The 23,352-nt window shown below is 41.4% G+C and overlaps 1 protein-coding gene across 2 annotated transcripts in view; it reads right to left on the bottom strand.

The window, feature by feature from the left end:
• The window catches only part of LOC124865172 (NLR family CARD domain-containing protein 3-like), a 36,296-nt gene extending 14,214 nt beyond the window's left edge, over window positions 1–22,082 (bottom strand). Inside the window, exons 1-10 of one of the 2 annotated variants that reach the window (XM_047360136.1) lie at window positions 22,045–22,069; window positions 18,143–18,246; window positions 16,626–16,748; window positions 16,425–16,541; window positions 15,212–15,331; window positions 14,227–14,305; window positions 13,837–14,065; window positions 11,903–13,697; window positions 7,165–7,338; window positions 4,206–4,379 (exon numbers count right to left, since the gene is read on the bottom strand). In XM_047360136.1, coding sequence (XP_047216092.1) covers window positions 4,206–4,379; window positions 7,165–7,338; window positions 11,903–13,697; window positions 13,837–14,065; window positions 14,227–14,305; window positions 15,212–15,331; window positions 16,425–16,541; window positions 16,626–16,714 — 2,777 coding nt within the window. In that variant the 5' untranslated portion in view covers window positions 16,715–16,748; window positions 18,143–18,246; window positions 22,045–22,069. Of the gene's footprint in view, window positions 1–4,205; window positions 4,380–7,164; window positions 7,339–11,902; window positions 13,698–13,836; window positions 14,066–14,226; window positions 14,306–15,211; window positions 15,332–16,424; window positions 16,542–16,625; window positions 16,749–18,142; window positions 18,247–22,044 lie in introns of both variants that reach the window. The other variant, XM_047360137.1, reaches the window with a different exon arrangement.
• Window positions 22,083–23,352: the final 1,270 nt, after the last annotated feature.

Here is a 23,352-nt window from a genome sequence, read left to right on the forward strand (position 1 = left end):
TGCATTTAACCTGAAATTCTGCAACACAGCTGCGATCAAATTGAGCCGAACAAAAAGAGAACTCTCTTGAGAACTCTCTTGAGATAACACTGTCATGTTCTGGTATAAATACTGTGTGTAAATGTTGATCGGGGCTCTGTTTCACTGACTAACCTCAGTGTCAGGGTCTTCAAACGCTGAATGCCTTTGAATAAAACTGATAAAGACAAAGTCCGGATTTTCTCTTGTTATGAGTCAACTTCTACCCACTTTGATAAGAAAATTCCACAACAATGGCTCAGTCTAGCTGGGTCAGGACATCTTGGTAGAACAGTTCTGCTCTCCTTGTTGCTTGTGGCAGGCAGGGCAATTTGCTGAACTTTTCCTTAGGTTGTTGTCCTTCTTTTCCATCTAATATGTTTGGTTTCATTATGTCTCCTTAGATTTCAAATCTTTACAAGTCCAACTGATTCAGAACATATAAGGCAGACTGACCTTAGACCCTACTGAAGGTCAAAGGAAAGCGTATGCTTCTGTCCATTCATCTTAAATGTGTGATTTTCATAATGAACTTTATGTATTTTTGACAAACTCATCTTCTTTTACTCACTCATCTGTGCACCACCAAGTCATTGTACTGTCAGCAAGGGTGAGCTCCCAAGCTAGTAACTTATCAGCTATTAACACTAACGTTAACAGCAGACCACACCCACAGCTGGAGGTGGAGCTTCAGTCGCCATAGCTCCAGCCATAAGTCAGTGGAAACACAACTGGTACCGGAACCAGTAGAGCGAAGCCGAGTGGAAGGAGCGAAGCCGGACCGCCTAAAACGGGCCACTAGAAAAGGGCCATTAGCAACCCGCATTCAAGGACCCCGCATAGCTTCTTCTTCTTCTTCTTTTTCTTGTAGAGTTTTATGGCCGTTGGCAAATAACTGTAGATGTGCATTACTGCCATCAACTGGTATGGAGTGTGGACTGAAACGACGAAAAAAAATCATATCCTTTCAAATAAACGAGTCATTTCAAGATAATTCATCAAAGCTTGATAACTATCAGATATTAAATTTATCTGTAATAATTTAAAGGGATTTAATCTGATTTTCATTTTGGATAGATTATTATTTCTTCTGAACTCTTTCAGTACTATATTTCTGACAACAAAACTGTTAATTTGTTTCCGCAATAATCACATTTACCTGTATTATGTTTGCCTATTGTGAATAAAGTACTATTTAATCCTGTGTGCCCAAATCTGAGTCGTGTTATAACTGTTTCTTCCCTCCTGTTCCTTCCAGCACTCCTCATTTCTGCAGTTTTTCTCATACTTCTATAAAACCTTCTGCCTTTTCTGTCTTCTTCCCATTGTTTTTGCCATCTTTTGATTAACTTCGATCCACTGAAGAGCAAGTAGTACTGGTACTGGTAGTACTGCTATCATTTATCCTGTGTATACTGATAAATTATCACTTATTCTCTTTTCTACTTTCGCTTCAAACTCAGGAATAATGTATATTCTTTGATGCATCTGTCTATATTTAAACATATCCATAATATTTATTAATGTATTCTAGAAGTCTATCTAAATCTAAAAAATCTTTATATCCTTTCTTCTTTTCTAATAATTCCAGATCTACTATTGGTTCTGTAAGTAATCATGGACTTATGATTGACAAAGGTACTATTGGACTGATTTTAAAATTATTGATCTGAATTTCTGCAGCTTTCTGATTTATGTTTCAACCAAACCTTTTTGTTTGTCTCTTGTCTTTTTCCCAGCATGATTTTAACACTTCTTGTGTTGGATGGTTTTGTTCATACCTTTTTAAATGTTGCCGATTAGTTTAAAGCAAACTGATCCATTCTGATACTTTATGGTGGCTCTCCTAATAAAGATCCTGTACGTGTTGTTTTAAACGCTCCAGTAATAATTCTCATTGCCTGATATTAAATAGTATTTAATGTTTCTAAAGATGTGTTTGAAGCAGAATTATAAACAATACTCCCATAATCTAATACTGATTTAATCAATCCTGTGTATATACCCTTCAATGATTTCCTATCTGCTCTCCAGTCTCTTCCAATTAGACACCTCATAATGTTTAATATCTTACATTTATCTCTGATTTTTTTTTTATGTAAACTTTCCATGTTATTCTTTCATCAAACCAGATGCCAAGGAACTTAAATTGTTTTACGCTTTCAAGTTTTTGTCCAAATAATTTGAGTACAATATCATAATTTACAACTTTTCTAGTAAAAAATAAAAATTTTTGTTTTATCATCTGAAAATTTAAATCCCCACTTATTTGACCACTTTTCAACAGTCTTAATTGATAATTGTAATTTATTAACTATATATTCTAAATGTTTCCCTCTTTTCCACAAAGCCCCGTCATCAGCAGCAGGTGAGCGTCCCACCACCGTATCTATATCATCAAACATATTATTTATCATTAAAGAAAATAATTAAGGACTCACTAAGCTCCCTTGTGGCTTCCCACTTTCTATGAAAAATGTATTGGAAACATTTTGTTGTATTTTTACCTGTATTTGTCTTTCTGATAGAACATGTTTTATCCACTTAAACATTCGACCACTGATTCTTATTTATTTCAGTTTTATAGGTAAATCCTCTCTCCACATCATATCATATGCTATTTCTTCCTTTTCTAAAACCACTCTGATAATTTGATAGATATCCTTTCTTTTCTATATACTATATTAAACTTTTATTTATTATTTTTTCCATAATTTTGCATATGTCAGAAGTTAAAACAATTGGTCGATAATTGCCTGGTTTTCGTATCACCGCAACAAATTACTTTCCCTTCTAAAAGTACAATAATGTCCATTGATTCTACTGACATTGTTTTTCCTGGTTTATAAAATTGTATAAGTTTTATGTTTTTATTTCTCCTCCATATTTCGATAATTACAAACTCCAAGTCTAATCCTTTTGTTAAAACCCTATAATTAATTCCTTCTTTTATAAATATAATACAGCCTCCTCCCCTACCCTCATCTTGATCTCTTCTTATAGTAACATATCCTCTAACTACAAATTCTAGATTAGATTGAAGCCATGTTTGCTGAATGCAAATTATGTCTGGTTTGTTGATGCTATTTTTAATGAATCCTTTAAACTCGTGACCGTTTACTATTAAACGTCTAGCGTTTCATTGTAAAATGATCATACCTCCCTGTCCCCCATTGTTCCAGGTTTCCCATCTCCCCCTAGTATTTTGATAATGTTCTCCCATGTTAAATGCTTTATCCCAAAAAAAAACTTCTCTGCTCCTTTCATTATAATCTTATTTTTTCTGATTGTGTTTTGATTGGTCCCTACAGTTGATCAGATATGCTATGAACAGCATGATCTTTTCTACAGTTACTTCTCTGTTTGTTTGTTCCATTTACATGTGATTTGGAGTTAAGTCTTGTTGAACTCTGACTGTTTCTACTCTTACTCTCTGTCCCTGCACTTTTTTTAAAACTTCTGCATAACTGACATTGTTGACCACTTTTACTTGTTGAATTTCTGCCACCTTCTTTCTTGTTTACATTCAAGCTTGAAGTTGTTTGAGGTGAGGAGTTCAGTTAATTGCATAGCAGCTATGAACCTCATTGCTGATGAAAGATGGTAAACTGACATAATCTTCTAGTTTATTAAAGCATGATGCTTTAAAGCATCATGTGTCGTGTTTGTGAGCTTGATTGGGGTTCTTCTTCAATTCCAAGAAGATATAAACCGAAATCCTTTGATCGCCAGAAAAGCTTACACCTCATCGTTGCTCCAAAGGGTGACTTTTCCAGATAACTGTGCAGACTCCATCATATGTTTCTCTCACTTGCTTGAATGCACGTTTGAATATGGCGGTTGTTTTTTTTTACACTAGTCGACTCTTTCACCTGGCCACGCCCACGGCGAATCAGAGAACAGACGTTTGTTAACGTCACGTACATTACCGGCTCGGCCTCCCATAGCCCTGCTAAGAAGGAGGTACCGAAAGAGTAAGTACCGGCACTGAAATAACAGTAATGGAAATGCTCACGAAGCAAGCCGAGTGGAGCCGAGTCGGGCCAAATCGAGCTAGTGGAAAAGGAAAATTAGTTCCACATATAAACATTCTGGATGTATTTGGGTACAAAACAAGGGTCTATTCATAAGGCACACATGTATCAAACTAATGTTCAGACTGATGAAGGCATTAATAATATTCTGACCTGAGAGTTTTCAGTTTGAAGTTTGGACTCTTCAGTCCAGAAGACAGCAGCTCCACTCCAGAATCCTGCAGCTTGTTGTTACTCAGGTCCATCTCTCTCAGATTAGAGGACTGGGAGCTGAGAACTGAGGCCAGAACTTCACAGCTTCTCTCTGAGAGGTTACAGTTCTTCAATCTGAAGAGACAGAGATCAAAATGAATAAGAACAATTCTGATGGAATAAAACTAAATAAAAACATCTTATAGTATTAAACAAGACAGATGAAACTGCTTCATGAAATAAGAACTCAGAAACTCTAAAGCAATGCAATGCATGTCAGAACCCTGAAACAGAACAAATTGTGATTTAGACAAATTTCTATGTTCTGTGACCCGCTTAAACTTTGAATGATGTTTTAATCTCTACAGATTGAGCTGCAAACACGACCTGTTGTTGTTTTAGTGAAAATATCCTGCAGCTGTTTGCAAATAGTGGAAAACTAAATGATGTTTCCACATAACACTATTCCAGATTGGACCACATGTTCTGATGCATATTTACTCCTCCTTCAAACACTGTGGGATGAGCAGTAAAATAAAAATCATAATGGAAATAGAAGGAAAGTTATTACTAAAGGGAAGAACATTAAGAGAACAGAACAGTAACCAGAAATCTGCATATTAATTATTAGAACCAAGCAGCAATATTCTGTTATTTTAAATTCTAGTCACTATTTTCAGGAAACATGTTGCCTCTGGAGCAGGAAGTTGTGCTGTGACCTTTAACCCCAGCAGTTCTATGATAATGTCAGCCTGTTTAACCCTTGATGAATCTTTGGACCACTTTTTAAAGTTACCCTACAGAACATTGCATTGAGCTCTTAGTTCTACACAAACATTCTGCATGTTTTCAGGTAGAAAAAAAAATTTTGTTGGAATCAGAAACTAAATGATGTTCACAGTAATTAAGTCATTAATGCTGTTGTCAAAATAAGGTGAGATCTTTCCATGTAATCCATGCAAAATTTAGTATCTGCTCACAGTTAACTCCATAAAAGTTACAATAAATATCCTTATATCCTTATGTGTAATCCATACAATAATTATTAAAATAGACGGTTGAAGCAGTGGAGAGTGAAACAAGCTTGTTCTCATATTCTGGAGATGAGAGACTGGAGAGGCCTGTGTGGAGCCACATATTATCTGCCACATGTTATCTGTTGCAAAAATATAAACAAGTATATCCAAAGAAGTGATGTATGATAATTTTAAATTTTTTCACATGTGTTAAATGTGAATTAGTAATCTTTGATTAACAAGTTAAAAGATGTATGATTGAAATGTGGTTAAGAACTGAGAATTAGAGGAAAAACATTAAGGTTTGACATTCTCAATCAGCTATTTATGAAAGAAATATAACATTAATCATTTGTAAAGCGTGAATAAAAAGAATGAAGTGATGGTTTTGTAACTGTGTTTTAAAGTAAATGCAGAAAGCTGAAGAATGGAATGTGTAATACTGTGTAAAGTTTAAAACTGAGCAGATTAGGGAAAGAACTGTAGGATGACTAGGAGTGACGAGAGCCAGCTGCATGCTGACAGTGAACCTTTTGAAGGCTAACGGGAGGAAGGGAGGATGCGACTACAGCCAGAGCTATTACCGGCATCTCCAAGGCCGAAAAACAGCATCAATAGGTCACAATGACCATGACTAAAGTATTGAGCAATAATCAAGAAGCTGAGCTGAATAGGTTGCGCAATAACTGAGAAGCCTAACAAGGGGCTGACTGGTGAAAGCATCAAGCACTATAAAAGCAATGCTGAAGGAGGGAACTGGGGTTGTTTCCTCGCAGAAGACCAGCGAACAAGATCGGACGGAGAAAAGAAGCTCAGATGGAAAAGGAACAAAGACACAGCCCCACTGATCGACTGCATTAAAGAAGAGGATCAACCCGTGGGCCCAGAAAGGACTGTGCCTCAAAATTAAGAATCTGATTTCATCTAAAGCCTTTTTATCCAGACAACAGAAGTGAACTTGATCGGTGAACAGCTGATTGCTCTAAGTTTCAGGCTTCTGGAAGTCCTGAATCAACCTCATTTATGTCTCCAGGTTTCCTTCAACTCTTCAGCCTCTGGAAACTACTGTCTTCTGAGACAAATAACAACAAAGATCCTGTTTAACCATCAATGTCTGGAGCATCAGTGCCTGACACTTAAAGGAAGAAAACTGAAGATTAAGTCATATTCCCTTCAAGAAACCACTCGTTGTTACCAGAAGAATTTTTCTCCATCAGGTGCATGGATGAGCCTCCGTCTTCAAAGTCTCTCCAAACTCACTAGTTTCAGCATCAGGGAAAGACAGGTTGAGTTGATTGATTCATTTTTATTATTGAAATTATTTTGTGTTGCCAAATTTAAGTTGTTACTGACCCCTGCAAAAGCGTTACTAATTAAAGAAAGCATATAAAATTCTAGTTAAATTGTGGACATTCAATTATTTGAGTCACCGTATTTTTTTGTTTTTCATTGGTGGTAAAAAGTCTTGTTGCCTGGTTCTAAGATAGTTTAGGAGGTTTTTATAGGTTGCCTTAGCCAAGTTTGTTAAAACAGTGCCCTTGGGGCTCGTGCTGAGCCACTAAAATCAACCCAACCTATATACCAAGAGCCAGCTGTAAAAATAGGGAATGAGCAGCCGTGAACAAAAGTGACTGTTGAAAGTGTGGATGACTGCGATAGGCTACTCAGTTGTCCAGACCTCCGGTTGAAGAAGGGCGAGACTTCTGGATGCAGGCTGTCAGACAATAGGCAAGTCATTTCCAGATCCCAGCTTAAACAGAACTTTCAGTAAACATGCTTAGTAAGATCTTTCAGGTTTAGGGAAGTCCGGACCCGTTGGATGGAGAGCTGGATTGAGCAATCCCCTTAGACATAGGGAAGTAGGAGGGAGGGGTTAGCTCTTCTGACAACGAAACTGTTCAGACCTGAGAGTTTCCATTTTGTAGTTTGGACTCCTCAGTCCAGAAGACAGCAGCTCCACTCCAGAATCCTGCAGCTTGTTGTTACTCAGGTCCATCTCTCTCAGATTAGAGGACTGGGAGCTGAGAACTGAGGCCAGAACTTCACAGCTTCTCTCTGAGAGGTTACAGTTCTTCAATCTGAAGAGACAGAGATCAAAATGAATAAGAACAATTCTGATGGAATAAAACTAAATAAAAACATCTTATAGTATTAAACAAGACAGATGAAACTGCTTCATGAAATAAGAACTCAGAAACTCTAAAGCAATGCAATGCATGTCAGAACCCTGAAACTGAACAAAATGTGATTTAGACAAATTTATATGTTCTGTGACTCACTTAAACTTTGAATGATGTTTTAATCTGTACAGATTGAGCTGTAAACAAGACCTGTTGTTGTTTTAGTGAAAATATCCTGCAGCTGTTTGCAAATAGTGGAAAACTAAATGATGTTTCCACATAACACTATTCCAGATTGGACCACATGTTCTGATGCATTTTTACTCCTCCTTCAAACACTGTGGGATGAGCAGTAAAATAAAAATCATAATGGAAATAGAAGGAAAGTTATTACTAAAGGGTAGAACATTAAGAGAACAGAACAGTAACCAAAAATCTGCATATTAATTATCAGAACCAAGCAGCAATATTCTGTTATTTTAAATTCTAGTCACTATTTTCAGGAAACATGTTGCCTCTGGAGCAGGAAGTTGTGCTGTGACCTTTAACCCCAGCAGTTCTATGATAATGTCAGCCTGTTTAACCCCTGAGGGACATTTGGACCCAAACTGGACCATTTATTTTTTCATTTTAAGTTTGTAATCTCAGTTTAAAGGCTAATATATATGAAACACTGGAAGATATTGAATATTTCATGTTTTTCTCTTTGAAATAAATCAGAGGTTCTTATGACAAAACAGAAAAAGTCTTTAAAACAGTGTTGGGGTCTAAAAAAGTTAGACATAATTTATTTTAAAAGTTAAAAATAAATAAATACATTTAACCACTTTTATTCCACTGTTATGAGAGGAACCATTTTGGTACCAGATTCTAAGTGTCAGTCGGGTCATGTGGGATAAAAATGTTAAATAGTTTCTAAAACAACTTCGTTGTCGTCGTCGTCGTCTTCCGCTTTATCCGGGACCGGGTCGCGGGGGCAGCAGACTCAACAGAGACGCCCAGACGTCCCTCTCTCCAGACACCTCCTCCAGTTCCTCCAGGGGGAGCCCAAGGCGTTCCCAGGCCAGCCGAGAAACATAGTCCCTCCAGCGTGTCCTGGGCCGTCCCCTGGGCCTCCTCCCGGTGGGACGTGCCTGGAACACCTCCCAAGGAAGGCGTCCAGGAGGCATCCGGTATAGATGCCCGAGCCACCTCAACTGGCTCCTCTCGATGTGGAGGAGCAGCGGCTCTACTCCGAGCCCCTCCCGGATGGCCGAGCTCCTCACCCTATCTCTAAGGGAGAGCCCGGCCACCCTACGGAGGAAGCTTATTTCAGCCGCTTGTATCCGGGATCTCGTTCTTTCGGTCATGTCCCAAAGTTCATGGCCATAAGTGAGTTTAGGAACGTACACCAACCAGTAAATTGAGAGCTTTGCTTTTCGGCTCAGCTCTCTCTTCACCACAACGAACCGGCACAGCGCCCCCATTACTGTGGCAGCCGCACCGATCCGTCTGTCGATCTCCCGCTCCATTCTTCCCTCACTCGTGAACAAGACCCCGAGATACTTAAACTCCTCCACTCGAGGCAGGAACTCCCCTCCAACCTGAAGAGGACAAGCCACCCTTTTCCGGTTGAGTACCATGGCCTCGGACTTGGAGGAGCTGATCCTCATCCCAGCCGCTTCAGACTCAGCTGCGAACCGCCACAGCGCATGCTGTAGGTCTTGGCTAGAGGGGGCCAGCAGGACCACGTCATCTGCAAAAAGAAGAGACGAAATCCACTGGTCCCCAAACCCGACCCCCTCCGGCCCCTGACTGCGTCTAGAAATCCTGTCCATAAAAGTTATGAACAGGACCGGTGACAAAGGGCAGCCCTGCCGGAGTCCAACATGCACCGGGAACAGGTCCAACTTAGGACCGGCAATGCGGACCAAACTCCTGCTCCGCTCGTACAGGGACCGGATGGCCCCTAATAAAGGGCCCCCGATTCCATACTCCTGGAGCACCCCCCACAGGGCATCACGAGGGACACAGTCGAATGCTTTCTCTAGGTCCACAAAACACATGTGAACCGGTTGGGCAAACTCCCATGAACCCTCGAGCACCCTGTAGAGGGTATAGAGCTGGTCCAGGGTATAGAGCTGGTCCAGTGTTCCACGGCTGGGACGAAAACCACACTGCTCCTCCTGAAGCCGAGGTTCGACTATCGGTCGGACTCTCCTCTCCAATACCCTGGCGTAGGCCTTACCAGGGAGGCTGAGGAGTGTGATCCCCCTGTAGTTGGAACACACCCTCCGGTCCCCCTTCTTATGAAGGGGTGGTGGTCCCCCTTCTTATGAAGGGGGTCCACCACCCCAGTCTGCCAGTCCAGAGGCACTGTCCCCGACCGCCACGCAATGTTGAAGAGACGTGTCAACCATGACAGCCCTACAACATCCAGAGACTTGAGGTGCTCAGGGCGGATCTCATCCACCCCCGAAGCCTTGCCACCGCGGAGCTTTTTAACCACCTCGGTGACTTCAGCCTAGGTGATGAAAGAGTCCGACCCCGATTCCCCAGCCTCTGTTTCCACCACGGAATGCGTGATGGCAGGATTGAGGAGATCCTCGAAGTACTCCTTCCACCGCCCGATAATGTCCTCAGTCGAGGTCAGCAGTCTCCCGCCCCCACTATAAACAGTGTTGGCGAAGCACTGCTTCCCCCTCCTGAGGCGACGGACGGTTTGCCAGAATTGCTTCGAGGCCAACCGGTAGTCCTTCTCCATGGCCTCACCGAACTCCTCCCAGGCCCGTGTTTTTGCCTCTGCCACAGCCCGGGCCGCAGCACGCTTGGCCTCACGGTACCCGTCAGACGCCTCAGGAGTCCCACAAGCCAACCACAGCCGATAGGACTCCTTCTTCAGCTTAACAGCATCCCTTACTGCCGGTGTCCACCACCGGGTTCTGGGATTGCCGCCGCGACAGGCACCGCAGACCTTACGGCCACAGCTACGGGCAGCAGGATCGACAATAGATGCGGAGAACATGGTCCACTCGGACTCTATGTCTCCAACATCCCCCGGGATCTGGTCGAAGCTCTCCCGGAGGTGGGAGTTGAATACATCCCTGGCCGAGGGCTCCCCCAGACGTTCCCAGCAGACCCTCACTATGCGCTTGGGCCTGCCAAGTCTGACTGGCTTTCTCCTCCTCCAGCGGATCTAACTCACCACCAGGTGATGATCAGTGGACAGCTCAGCCCCTCTCTTCCCCCGAGTGTCCAAAACATGCGGCCGAAGATCTGATGATACGACAACAAAGTCGATCATCGACCTCCTGCCTAGGGTGTCCTGGTGCCAAGTCCACTGATGGACACCCTTATGTTTGAACATGGTGTTCGTTATGGAAAAACCGTGACTAGCACAGAAGTCCAATAACAAAACACCACTCGGATTCAGATCGGGGAGGCCATTCCTCCCGATCACGCCTCTCCAGGTGTCACTGTCGTTCCCCACGTGGGCGTTGAAGTCCCCCAGCAGAATAATGGAGTCCCCGGGAGGGGCACTATCCAGCACCCCCGACAGAGACGCCAAGAAGGCCGGGTACTCCGCACTGCCACTCGGCCCGTAGGCTGAAATGATAGTCAGAGACCTCTCCCCAACCCGAAGGCGCAGGGATACGACCCTCTCATCCACTGGGGTAAACCCCAACACGAGACAGCTGAGCTGGGGGGCAACAAGCAAACCCACACCAGCCTGCCGCCTCTCCCCGTGGGCCACTCCAGAGTAGAACAGAGTCCAACCCCTCTCAAGGAGATGGGTTCCAGAGCCCACGCTGTGCGTGGAGGCAAGCCCGACTATTTCTAGTCAATATCTCTCGACCTCCCGCACAAGCTCAGGCTCCTTCCCCCCCCCAGCGAGGTGACATTCCACGTCCCTAGAGCCAGCCTAAGCATCCGGGGATCGGGCCGCTGAGGTCTCCACCTTCGTCCGCCACCCAATCCTCTTTGCACCGGTCCCTCACGGTTCCCCCTGCAGGTGGTGGGCCCACTGGGAGATGGCCTCGCGTCTCTCATTCGGGCTTGGCCCGGCCGGATCCCGCGAGGAGCAACCCGGCCACCAGGCACTCTCCGACGAGTCCCGACCCCAGGCCTGGCTCCAGGGTGGGACCCCGGCTCCGCCGTACCGGGCAACGTCACGTGCCTCGATATTTTTTTCTTCATGAGGGATTCTTGAACCACTCTTTGTCTGACCCATCACCTAGAGCCTGTTTGCCATGGGAGACCCTACCAGGGGCATTTAGGCCCCAGACAACATAGCCTCTAGGATCATTTGAGCACTCAAACCCCTCCACCACGTTAAGGTGATGGTTCAAGGAGGGACAAACCTCTAAAACAACTTGACAAGTGTTTATTTTAATTAAACACATTTTAAGAGAACAGACAGTCAAACATTAACTTTTATACTTTCTAATAAATCCTTAGCCGTTGAGCAGAACATCCAGGATAATAGTCACTCTTTCCTGGTTTTAGCTCCTGGTATCAAAACCCAAATTCTGTCAGAACTTACAGAACTTTGTTTGAAGCTTTGACCACTGGCAGCAGCCTGAGAAGAGCCTCCTCTGAAGCAGAGTATTTCTCCAGGTCAAACACATCCAGATCTTCTCCTGATGACAGTAAGATGAAGACCAGAGCTGACCACTGAGCAGGAGACAGTTTATCTGTGGAGAGACTTCCTGAACTCAGAGACTGTTGGATCTCCTGGACCAGAGAACGATCATTCAGTTCATTCAGACAGTGGAACAGGTTGATGCTTTTCTCTGCAGACAGGTTCTGTTTGAACTTCTTCTTGATATAATGAACTGTTCCCTCATTGGTCTGTGAGCTACTTCCTGTCTTTGTCAGCAGACCTTGTAGGAGAGTCTGATTGGTATCCACTGAAAGACCCAGGAGGAAGCGGAGGAACAAGTCCAGGTGTCCATTTGGACTCTGTAAGGCCTCGTCCACAGCTCTCTGATGGAGACTTGTTAGATTTGGTTTGTTGAATAATTTAGACCACTTAGAAATGGTTTGTTCTTCATCCATCAGATTGACACCAGAGTTGATGAAGGTCAGATGGACATGAAGAGCAGCCAGAAACTCCTGAACACTCAGATGGACGAAGCAGAACACCTTGTTCTGGTACAGCCCTCTCTCCTCTCTAAAGACCTGTGTGAACACTCCTGAGTACACTGAGGCTGCTCTGATATCGATGCCACACTCTGTCAGGTCTGATTCATAGAAGATCAGGTTTCCTTTCTGCAGCTGATCAAAAGCCAGTTTTCCCAGAGACTCAATCATCTTCCTGCTCTCTGGACTCCAGTGTGGATCCGTCTCAGATCCTCCATCATACTTGACCTTCTTCACTTTGGTCTGAACCACCAGGAAGTGGATGAACATCTCAGTCAGGGTGTTGGGCAGCTCTCCTCCCTCTCTGGTCTCCAACACGTCCTCCAGAACCGTGGCAGTGATCCAGCAGAAGACTGGGATGTGACACATGATGTGGAGGCTTCTTGATGTCTTCATGTGGGAGATGATCCTGCTGGCCTGCTTCTTATCTCTGAACCTATTCCTGAAGTACTCCTCCTTCTGTGGGTCAGTGAACCCTCTGACCTCTGTCACCATGCCAACACACTCGGGAGGGATCTGATTGGCTGCTGCAGGTCGTGTGGTTATCCAGAGGAGAGCAGAGGGAAGCAGTTTCCCACTGATGAGGTTTGTCAGCAGAACATCCACTGAGGTGGACTCTGTAACATCAGTCAGGATCTCCTTGTTGTGGAAGTCCAGAGGAAGTCGACTCTCATCCAGACCATCAAAGATGAACAGAACCTGGAAGTGTTCAAAGCTGCAGATTTCTTTGGTTTCAGTAAAGAAGTGATGAACAAGGTCCACCAAGCTGAACTTTATCTCTTTCAGAACATTCAGCTCTCTGAAGGTGAATGGAAATATGAACTGGATGTTCTGGTGGGCTTTGTCTTCAGCCCAGTCCAGAGTGAACTTCTGGGTTAAGACTGTTTTCCCAATGCCAGCCACTCCCTTTGTCATCACTGTTCTGATTGGTTGATCTCTTCCAGGTGGGACTTTAAAGATGTCTTCTTGTCTGATGGTTGTTTCTGGTCTGTGTGGTTTCCTGGATGCTGTTTCAATCTGTCTGACCTCATGTTCATCATTGACCTCTCCAGTCCCTCCCTCTGTGATGTAGAGCTCTGTGTAGATCTGGTTCAGAAGGGTTGGACTTCCTGCTTTAGCGATCCCCTCAAACACACACTGGAACCTCTTCTTCAGACCAGATTTAAGTTTATGTTGACAAACTGAGGAAAAAAGTCCTGAAGGAAGACAAAATATTATTAGCAATGAGACAAATTCCTCTAAATAGAGCATTTAAATATCTGTTTTTCTTCTCTTGAGACTGTAATAAATTCAGCATTTGTCCTGCATGTTAAATCTGCAGAGAAATCCTCTTACTGCTCTGCAGATGTTCAGCCAGCTCCTCCTGCTTCATCTTCTTCAGGAAGTTCAGTGTGATCTTCACAAAAGCCTTTCTGTTGCTCCTCCTCTTCTCTTCATCCTCACCTTCTAACACCTCCTCATCCTCCCACTGACTCTCTAAGCCTTCTGGGTCATCTGGACTCAGAACCTTATGGATCTTCTTCAGCTCGTTCTTCACAAAAGTAACAATGTTGTCCTCCAGCAGCTGGAACAGAACAATATATGAAGGACACATCAGACTGAGATCATGGAGCCAAACATCAGGTCCATGTTGGACAGACTGACAGTCCTCTGGTCTACAAAGTGCAGCATGGAGATGACTGTGAACAGAACCGATGGAGAAGTAGTTGTTGTACATGTACAGACCATAAATATGGAGTCCAGCTGTGTTTGATGCTGCTGGGCAGACGGACCACTGGGAACCTCTGAGTTCTGCTGGTCCACTCTGTGGAGGAACCAGAAAACATTTATGTATTTTAATTATTATTATAATTATGATACTAATTCAAATAGATATAATAGGTTTAACAATACATACAATAGTTTAACTGAAAATATCAAATATAAAGAGAAGATAGTAATAAAACATTAAAACAGGAACAGCCATTCAGTGATTTTTCTAATGTCCTTATAATGTGTTTAAAATCCTTCAATTACATGATTCATTTCTATAAAAGAAACCTCGGTTTTAATTTGAGGTTTTAGATTCAAGCAAAAATAAATTAATTTAAAAGAAAACTGGACTTTAGTAAATAAAGTTCAGGTGTTTTTACAGGTGAATTATTTTGTTTTTGCTCCATTTCTTCACCAGCAGTAAAATAATTGTCTTAAACATTTGTGCGTTTCTATTTATTTACAGTCTCACACTTAAACCTACGAGTTAAATATGATCAGATAAAAAGGGTTGGTTGTTAATTTGGTCATTTATCTTGTATTATCTGCCCTCCTTTAGTTCTTCTCTTTAAAAGTTGTCTGATTCAACATATGAATTAAAACTGAGGGAGAAAAACATCAGAAGCACAAATTCAGGAACAAAACAATCCACTAGAGTCTGAACTGGGAACACACTTATTTTGTCATTGATTATTTCTTTAAAATGGTGAACCTTAATTATGTCTTCAGCTGGAATCAGCCTGACCCCTGCTGGACCAACAGGTGAACTACAGACACTTAGAAACACCTCCAACAATGTTTACCCTGAACTCACTGGAGACTGAATTTGTGGAAAAGCTTCCAGCAAAAACAAACAGTTTCATAAATAGGAATAAAAATGTAGAAAAATGTGGAATCAAAACATTTCAAACTGAATCAGTTCAGTTTCATACAGTTAAAACATTTAGACAGAGCTCACCTCTTTGCAGCTGAAGGTTGATCTGATTTAAAATCAATACCAAGATGCTTTGAATCATCACTCTTTAAGGACACAAAGCTGGGTTCTGGTTCTGGTTCTGGTTTGAGGGTCTGTTGGATCCTGAAGGAAAAACACTGAATTCAAACTTAGTCTAATAATGTATTTAAAGTTAAACCCTGAAGCTCAGAACTCTAAAGTGTCTCACAGTGGCTCTTGTTTGAAGAGGATCCAAATATTCCTGGTTTCACTGTAAACCGTATATTAATGATGGATTAATAATTAGCTCTGATGATCATTAATAAGGGATGATGTTTTGGTTTGGTAGCAGGAACTGAACAATAATCAGAAAGTTTTTCTGTAGAACAGTGTTTGATGTGTTCTGATCTTCTATCCTGACAAACTTTCTTCCTTTGGATCAGAGTCAGAACTGCTGATGGAGAAACAAGTTCATTTATCTTCTTGTCGTTTCTTTTACTTGTTCTAGTCTTAAACTGATGATGGAACCCCTTTAGAGCAGCAGCTTTATTCTCAGCTCATCATTTCTGAGCTTCTGGAAAGCTTTTTATGGTCATACAGGCCATGGTGGTGCATTCAAGGACCTTTCATAAATCAAGTAATCCACACTAAATGTCCTCTAAAACATTGATCTTGTTCTCATCATCAGACTTCATCACAGCAGCACGTAGATGATCTTGTATTGTTGATGACATTTAGTGGCTGCTGAAGGAGACTGTGGAGCAGTTTGCTGATAATAAGACTGATGATCATTTTGAATGAACACAAATGTACTTTAGAAGCTGTTGATTTCACTGATGTTTGCAGATAACAGTGAGAGATCATGTTTTCCATCAGATTTAGTTTGGATTATTTAGTTGACATCTAATCCTTGAATCAGCATCATGACTTGCCTACATGTGCAGTCACCTTAAGCTCTGCAGAAGCACCAACTCTGATGAACTAATGTGACACAAGGTGATACAGAATGATTCAACTGGATGGAAGAACAACTGATTTTAGCTCCAATATCATCTAACAAGATCATTTCATATCATCACAATAATACAATGGTTTGATTATTTCCATGATTTAGCATCCATCACACACTGCTTCACATGTGAACACAGACATGTGTGAGAAAGAGTTGTTTTCTCATTAATATGTTGGAATGAAGTTAGTTTCAACTAATTAGTTTGAACATTTAGAAACAGCTCACCTGTTTGCAGCTGAACGTTGGGCTGATTTAAAATCAATAAAAGGATCATCCTTTGACCTGTTGCTCTTTAAGGACACACAGCTGGGTCCAGGTCCAGGTTCTGGTTCTGATCGTTTCCTGTGAATAAAGATGGTTTGGTGATGTGAGAGCTGAGCTCTGACATGGAGAAGAGTCCTGGACAGTTAGAGATGGTGATCTGACCTCTGAACTTTGCTCTGGTCCTCATGTTCTCCACACAGAGTGGTTTTAGAGGGAGGGACTCTGTCCTCTCTGTCCTCACACTGATCCATGCTGCTCAGTTCACATCAGCTCACACACATGGAGCTGCAGCCAAGAACACACATGATGAAGATACATTTTCATTCACTGATTGACTTTAACTAGAAGCTTCGGTTCCTTCAGTCACTCAGTTTAACACATGGAAACATTTCAGCTGATAGACGATGCAGCAGAGGATCATCTTCACACCATCAGACTGATCATTACTGGTTCACTTTCAGAGGACTTTAGAACAGAAATTAACACAAACACTGAGATATAAATCTCACCAGGTGGGAGAACGATTGTTCAGTGAATAAAAATAAGTAGTTGTTGTCTTTCTGATTTACTTTTATACAGTTAAATCAAATAATGTACAAAGCTAGAATTAACACCTCAGTGATGTCCAGTATTTTAAGGTTATGTCAAGGAGGGTCCATACAGTCTGGGGGGATAAAACACATTAAAGTACAACAGTGATTCACAACATAAACATGGTTGTGAAGTTTGTAGACGACACCACTGTGGTGGGTCTCATATCTAACAGTGATGTTAGACAGGAGGTCCTCAGTCTGACTCAGTGGTGCTCCAGCAAAACCAAGGAAGTCATAGTGGATTACAGGAGGTCCAGGAGGACTGAACACGCTCCTCTCTACATACAAAGGGAGGTGGTGGAGTGTGTGGACAGCATAAAGTTCCTGGTCATTCATATTTCTTGTGACCTCTCCTGGATTGAGAACACCTCCCACCTGGTAAAGAAGGTCCAACAACGGCTCTTCTTTCTCAGGAAGCTGAAACGGACTGGACTCTCTACTCAGCTGCTCACAAACCTTTACAGGACCACAGCTGAAAGCATCCTGTGCCTCAGTGTGATGGTGTGATATGGGAACTGCATGGCACAGGAGAGAAAGGGCTGAGCACGAGTGGCGAGGACAGCACAGGGGATTGTGGGATGTTGTCTACTGGATCTGGACTCGATTTATGCAGCACGAGTCCAGAAAAGAGCCAGAAACATTGCTATAGACCACACCCACCCAGGCAATGTACTGTTTGTCCCACTTCCTTCAGGAAAACGATTCAGGAACATCACAGCAAGAACAAATAGACTCAGAAATAGTTTCTTTGATGAAGCAGTGAAGGTAATTGTCCTCCTGCAGGCAGACATTAAACATCCCTGCTGACAATGAAACAAACCACCAGCCCATCTTAGACTGTTTCAGCACAAGCTACACTTCATGTAAATACTAAATACTACATGCCACATTCAATGCACATATGTTCACTTTTTCTATAAGTGTTTTCTGAAAGTGTTGTTTAATTTCTGGTTAAATTCTGCAAGTGTTTTTAATTATGTCTGTGAAATTCATGTGAGTCTGTGGAGCCGAGCCTCAACAAAATGTCATTATGGTGAAATAATGAGAATAAAGAATCATAAATCTCTTGAATCTTGAATCACTTACTGCAGATGGAGGTTTCCACTGAGAAAACGAACTGGGCCTAAACATCCAGGTTCTCCAAGAAGCAGGTTTTCATTGGGAGGAGCTGAAATTCACTTTGGATTCAGCTGCTGAGAAAAAGGTCAGAATGGAAACAAAGAAAAAACTAAATTATTTCAGGTTTTCCTCTTTGTGATAACATACTTCTAACAAGAACAGTGAGTCCAACTTCCTTAGAAAACTGGTGTTTATATTTAGTTATTTTGATAAAGTTCTGTTTAGTTGGGATTCATGTGAAAAGTGGGTGTGCTCCTTTTCAGTTCACAGGCAGAGAACCTGGCTAGAGATGATGAGGAGCAGTGAGAGGAGCAGAAGGAGGTGACACCTTTCACTGACAGCTTCACTTTATTCCTTCATCTAAACATTGATTTTCACATTGATAGAGTTCTAGTTGTTTCAGTCATAAATGGTCGCAGAAGTTGTTCATCACCTTGAGAAAGTTGTGCATTTTAGAACAGCAGCACACATGACAAACTGCTCACAAAACAAACAGCACTGATATGGCTTTGATATGATTTATTTATCATATGTAGGTTAACACACAGTCAACGATGCAGTGAAATGCTTGGGATAAGAAGAACCGTTCAACTCGCTATAAAAACAAAAGCACTGATGATGTGCAATATAAAGCTGATAAGCTGATAAAGTTTCACAAATGTGGTTTAGTTCACTATTATTGTCCAGAGTTCAGTAGTCTGACAGCTTGTGGATTAAAACTGTCTTTAAGTCTGACTGAATATCCTTTTATTTAAGGCCGATTTCAAAATAAAACTCAATAAATCTCAAAAACGGGTTTTAGTGTTTGTTCCATTGTTGCTGTTGTCTGGTTTGGAAACTGACCCACAAAGTATTGCGTAAGAGGAGAAAAATGTTGCGTGGGGACGCAAAAGAAAAAAATCCCCCCAAGTTCCAACAAATGAACTCGGGGAACAAAACACATGAAAATATCTGGATCCATAAAACGAAACATGAAGCAGTTTCACTGGTTTAACTTACATGAGTTGTTGTGGACTTTCTACCGCATTTATCACCGGCTTTTATTGCGCGATCTTTGTATGATTCTTGGAGCTCCTCTGGGCTTTGAAGCGAACCGGACCGGACCGGACCGGACCAGAACAGATCCAGAACGTGTATCCCCTGCGTCGGGAGCGCGCATTCATCAGTTAACTCCGCCTCATTTCCAACCAACCAGACGTGGAAATAAAGATGTTTTACTTTTGTTAACGAAGTAAAAGAAGATTGTCGTTACTTTATCGTTCAGTTAGTGGTTAAAACTGAAAGTTTCACACTGATTATCACGTGGTATCGTGATAATCACGTCTGTTTAAACTCATTGATCATTCAATATAAACTCATCGATCACTTAATATAAATTTATTGATCAATCAATATAACTATTTCTCAACAAGTAAACGGCTCTGAGGTCATTTCCAGATGTCTCACATAAATATTATTTGCTTTGAGTTATTAGATCATCGCTTGTCTCTCTGCTGAAAGCAAACATCCACCTTCCTGAGTTCATCACAGCTGTCTGCTGGTTCATGTATTTTTATTGATAGATATTAATGGATCATATAAAATTGATCCCAAATGTGATCAAATAAACACTGAATAAAGTTACAGCCAAACTTATTTGTATCTGGAATTTCTAGATTCAATGAGATTTTAATTCAGTCAAGAAGTATATTAAGGAAACGAGACAAAATATAACAATGTATAAGTTTTAAAAATATATATTTTCATTTTATTAGAAGGACATATTTAAAATTATTCAGACTTCAATACTAAATGTTAAACGTTTTACTGATTTAAAGCACTGCAGTTTATAAGTACTGACCAGCTTTTTTTCATCTTTCTAAAGGTATTTAGACATTTGTCTTTGGATCAGAGTCATGCAGGCTGGAAGTATCCTGTCACCATCTTTTCTAACATCAGGTTTCATATTTTATTTTAGCTATCCTTGGATTATGATTAGTGGTCTTTGTCTTTTTAAGTCTTTCTGTCCTAATCTTAATCAAAGTCAGCCAACAAATTTCCACAATTTCTTTAAGGGAAACAGACTCCATCATGCTGAGCCTGCCTGGATTTATATTCTCCTTCCAGAAAAGGACCAACAATGTCCCACATTCTTGATTTTTCAGATCAGAAACACTTCTTAAAATGATTAACTACTCCTTCAATTTTAGAGCTGTCAGTTCTTATACAGTAAAGTTACAGGTGGATACCAAAAGTATCAGGATGACACTGATCAGTTTTCCACATTCTTGATTTTTCTGCCTAACAATATTTCTCACCATGATTTTCTACTCTAGAAACTTTGGATCGTGTTCCTCCCAGCAAGACCAAGCAGGGGAAGAAGACTCATTCTCTCTTGGCAGTAAAGGAACATAAAAGTACTTTCTCCACGTTATAACTTTATTTTTCTACAGAAATACATACATTTCAATGACGCTGCCAAGTTGAAGGAATCAATGACCTGTTTTTTAGGCTAGCAGCCTGAAAGTAGATCTGTCAAAGAATACTCAGCTTTAATGGGGTCATGTTTTTTGGCAGGTCAGCCTGATATTTTTGGTTTCCTCCTCTAACTTTATTGTATAAAGATCTAACAGCTCCAACATTTTGAGGACATTGTGCTGATTTAGTGGTTTTCTTCTGTACTGTAAGTCTCTACTGTGTTGGTTTGATGGTGTGATCTATAGTTTCTGTTTCTCCTCTGAAAGATCTTAGATCCTGATTTGTTTTGGTAGCCCGGTCCATCCTGTGCTTGGTGTTCTGTATAGTTCTGCTTACTGGGTCTCCAGTTCTACTGTCAGGAATCTTCTAAGTGACTATTTGGTTTTGAAAGCAGATTTCTGGTTCTCAAACAGTTTTAGATCTTAGCAGAACCACAAAGCTTCACTTTCTTCAGGAACCTCAGTTCTCAAAGGGCTGAAAACATCTAAATCAGTGAGTCGTTTAGATTTAGAGTGGATCTCTATATCAGACCAACAGTTCAGAGAAGATCTTATAAACATCCTCAAGTTTATCATTTTTTCATTTTCCACTACAAGTCATGGTGCTTTTACTGTCAGAACTGAGGAGAGATGTTTGATCCTCTCTGCTTTGCTAAGAACAGCTTGTAACAGATTAAACACAAGTCACTGAGGGCCAGACTTTTCTATTTAAAGCTCTAGAAGTGAAACTGAACTATGGATGAAACCGGAGACAACAGGTCAGCTGCTACCAAGCAGTAAACATCTCAGACTGACAGAGAAACCATGCAGATGTTCAGTCAAGTCTCTCTTCACAGTTAAAACTGGTTCTCCTCAACAAGTCACTGATCACTGAAAGTCCTAGACGAAGGCAGGAAGGACTCAGTGAGAGGAGAGACACCTTAAACTTTCTTAAGTTTCTTTCTAAAAAAAAAGACAGATTCTGTGTTGGAGATAAGATTCTTCACATCCTGTCTTTGTTTGGAGACTGGATATTAATGAGACTTTGATCCTCCTAAACCATCTGAGAGGAAACCATCTGAAATGAAGCAATCATCAACACAAGAACAATAAATTCAGGCATTATTTCCATTATGGTAAAACGTCTCTACATTTGTCTCCTCTGTTCAAAGGACATTCTTCCAAATATATGCTCTTATTCCAGTCCCTAAGAAAGTACACCCCAGGTAAACAATGATTTTAGACCAGTGCCTCTCATGCCCAACATGATGAAATAGAACCACAGCTTTAAAATCAAACCAGAAACAGTGAAACATGAACAGAACATCTTCAGACATTAAGATCCATGAAGGTGTGGATATCATTTCACCCAAACTATTTTAACTGATCTGCTGTTTTATTCTCAGTAGAATCAGACAGAGATCAGACACTGACCTTTGAAGCAGTGCAGAGATTATGGATCACTCCAGAACCAGAATCCAGAGTTTGTGTCCTCCAGACAGCAAATAAGTCCTCCAGTTTGTCCAATCAGAGACAGCAGACTGTCCTCTGTCTGATCCAGGACAGAAAGACAGAATGTGGACAAAAACAACAGGTGTGTTCTGCTCTGTTCAGCTCTGACATGGTTTCTGTTAGGTTTAAACACCAAACACTTTCACATTTCTGCACAAAGAAAGACACAGAGAAGTTAGTTCATTTTAACCTGCAGGTGAGAGTGTTTCAGAGGCTGCTCAGTTACAATCCTCCACCACACTCTGAAACAGCCCCTGCTCCGTCTGCCTTTTATTGATAAGAGAAGAGGCCCTGGTTACAGAATGTTCCAAGCACAAAAAAGGGAGAGATGCACACTCATAATGATTAGAAACAGCTGCACCGACAGAATGTTCTAGAACATCCTGTCTCTATCTTGCAGCTCTTGTACATATAAGATATAATCACTCTGAACAGCAAGCTTCACTTCTATTAAAGTTAAAACATATATAATCATTAATTAACCCTAACATTTTCCTCCTCTTTATAAATGTTTTAAACACTTGATACATCAATCATTAACCTTTTCTTCTCAGATTTTCAGTTAAGACATCATGGTGTGTTTTATCTGTACATGTCATTAAAAAAGTAGCAGGAGGTCTTTAAGTTTACTGTATACAACTAATTGTCGTTAGGGTCAGGATACAGATCAGGGAAATGCAGAGAAGTCTCTTCTTCTTCCTGGTCATCATCATCATCATCACTGGCTCCTTCTGTCTCCTCAGGTCTCAGGAGGGCATACATCTCTGACATTTCTGTTTTGACTGGCTGAATAGCAGAGGTTATTATGCGAGTGCACAAAGCTCTTATACACGGAATACAACAACATCCACACAATGTGAGAATAGCTGCAAAGACTGCTATTGACATAAGGATAGACAACACTAATTGTTTATATTTACCAAACATTTCTCCAAACCCATCCCACATTGTGGTGTCAACTCCAGAATGATCTTTCATTTTGCTGTTAAGTGACCTAAGGCCCTCCAGGGCCTTGGTGAGGCTCCCATCAGCTGCGGTGTTATTTGGAATAAATGTACAACATTGATGCCCAAATATTGAACATACTCCACCTTTTTCAGCTAAGAGCATATCGACAGCAATTCTATTTTGGAAAGCCATTAAAGAGGTAGCTGACAATTGTTCATGGATGGCTGAGAATCCTTCTTCAGTTTTATTTCCTAGTCGTTGCACATTGTAATGGATGTAATT

This window comes from Girardinichthys multiradiatus, unplaced genomic scaffold (genome assembly GCF_021462225.1).
Source record: "Girardinichthys multiradiatus isolate DD_20200921_A unplaced genomic scaffold, DD_fGirMul_XY1 scaffold_33, whole genome shotgun sequence".
NCBI classification, from domain to species: domain Eukaryota; kingdom Metazoa; phylum Chordata; class Actinopteri; order Cyprinodontiformes; family Goodeidae; genus Girardinichthys; species Girardinichthys multiradiatus.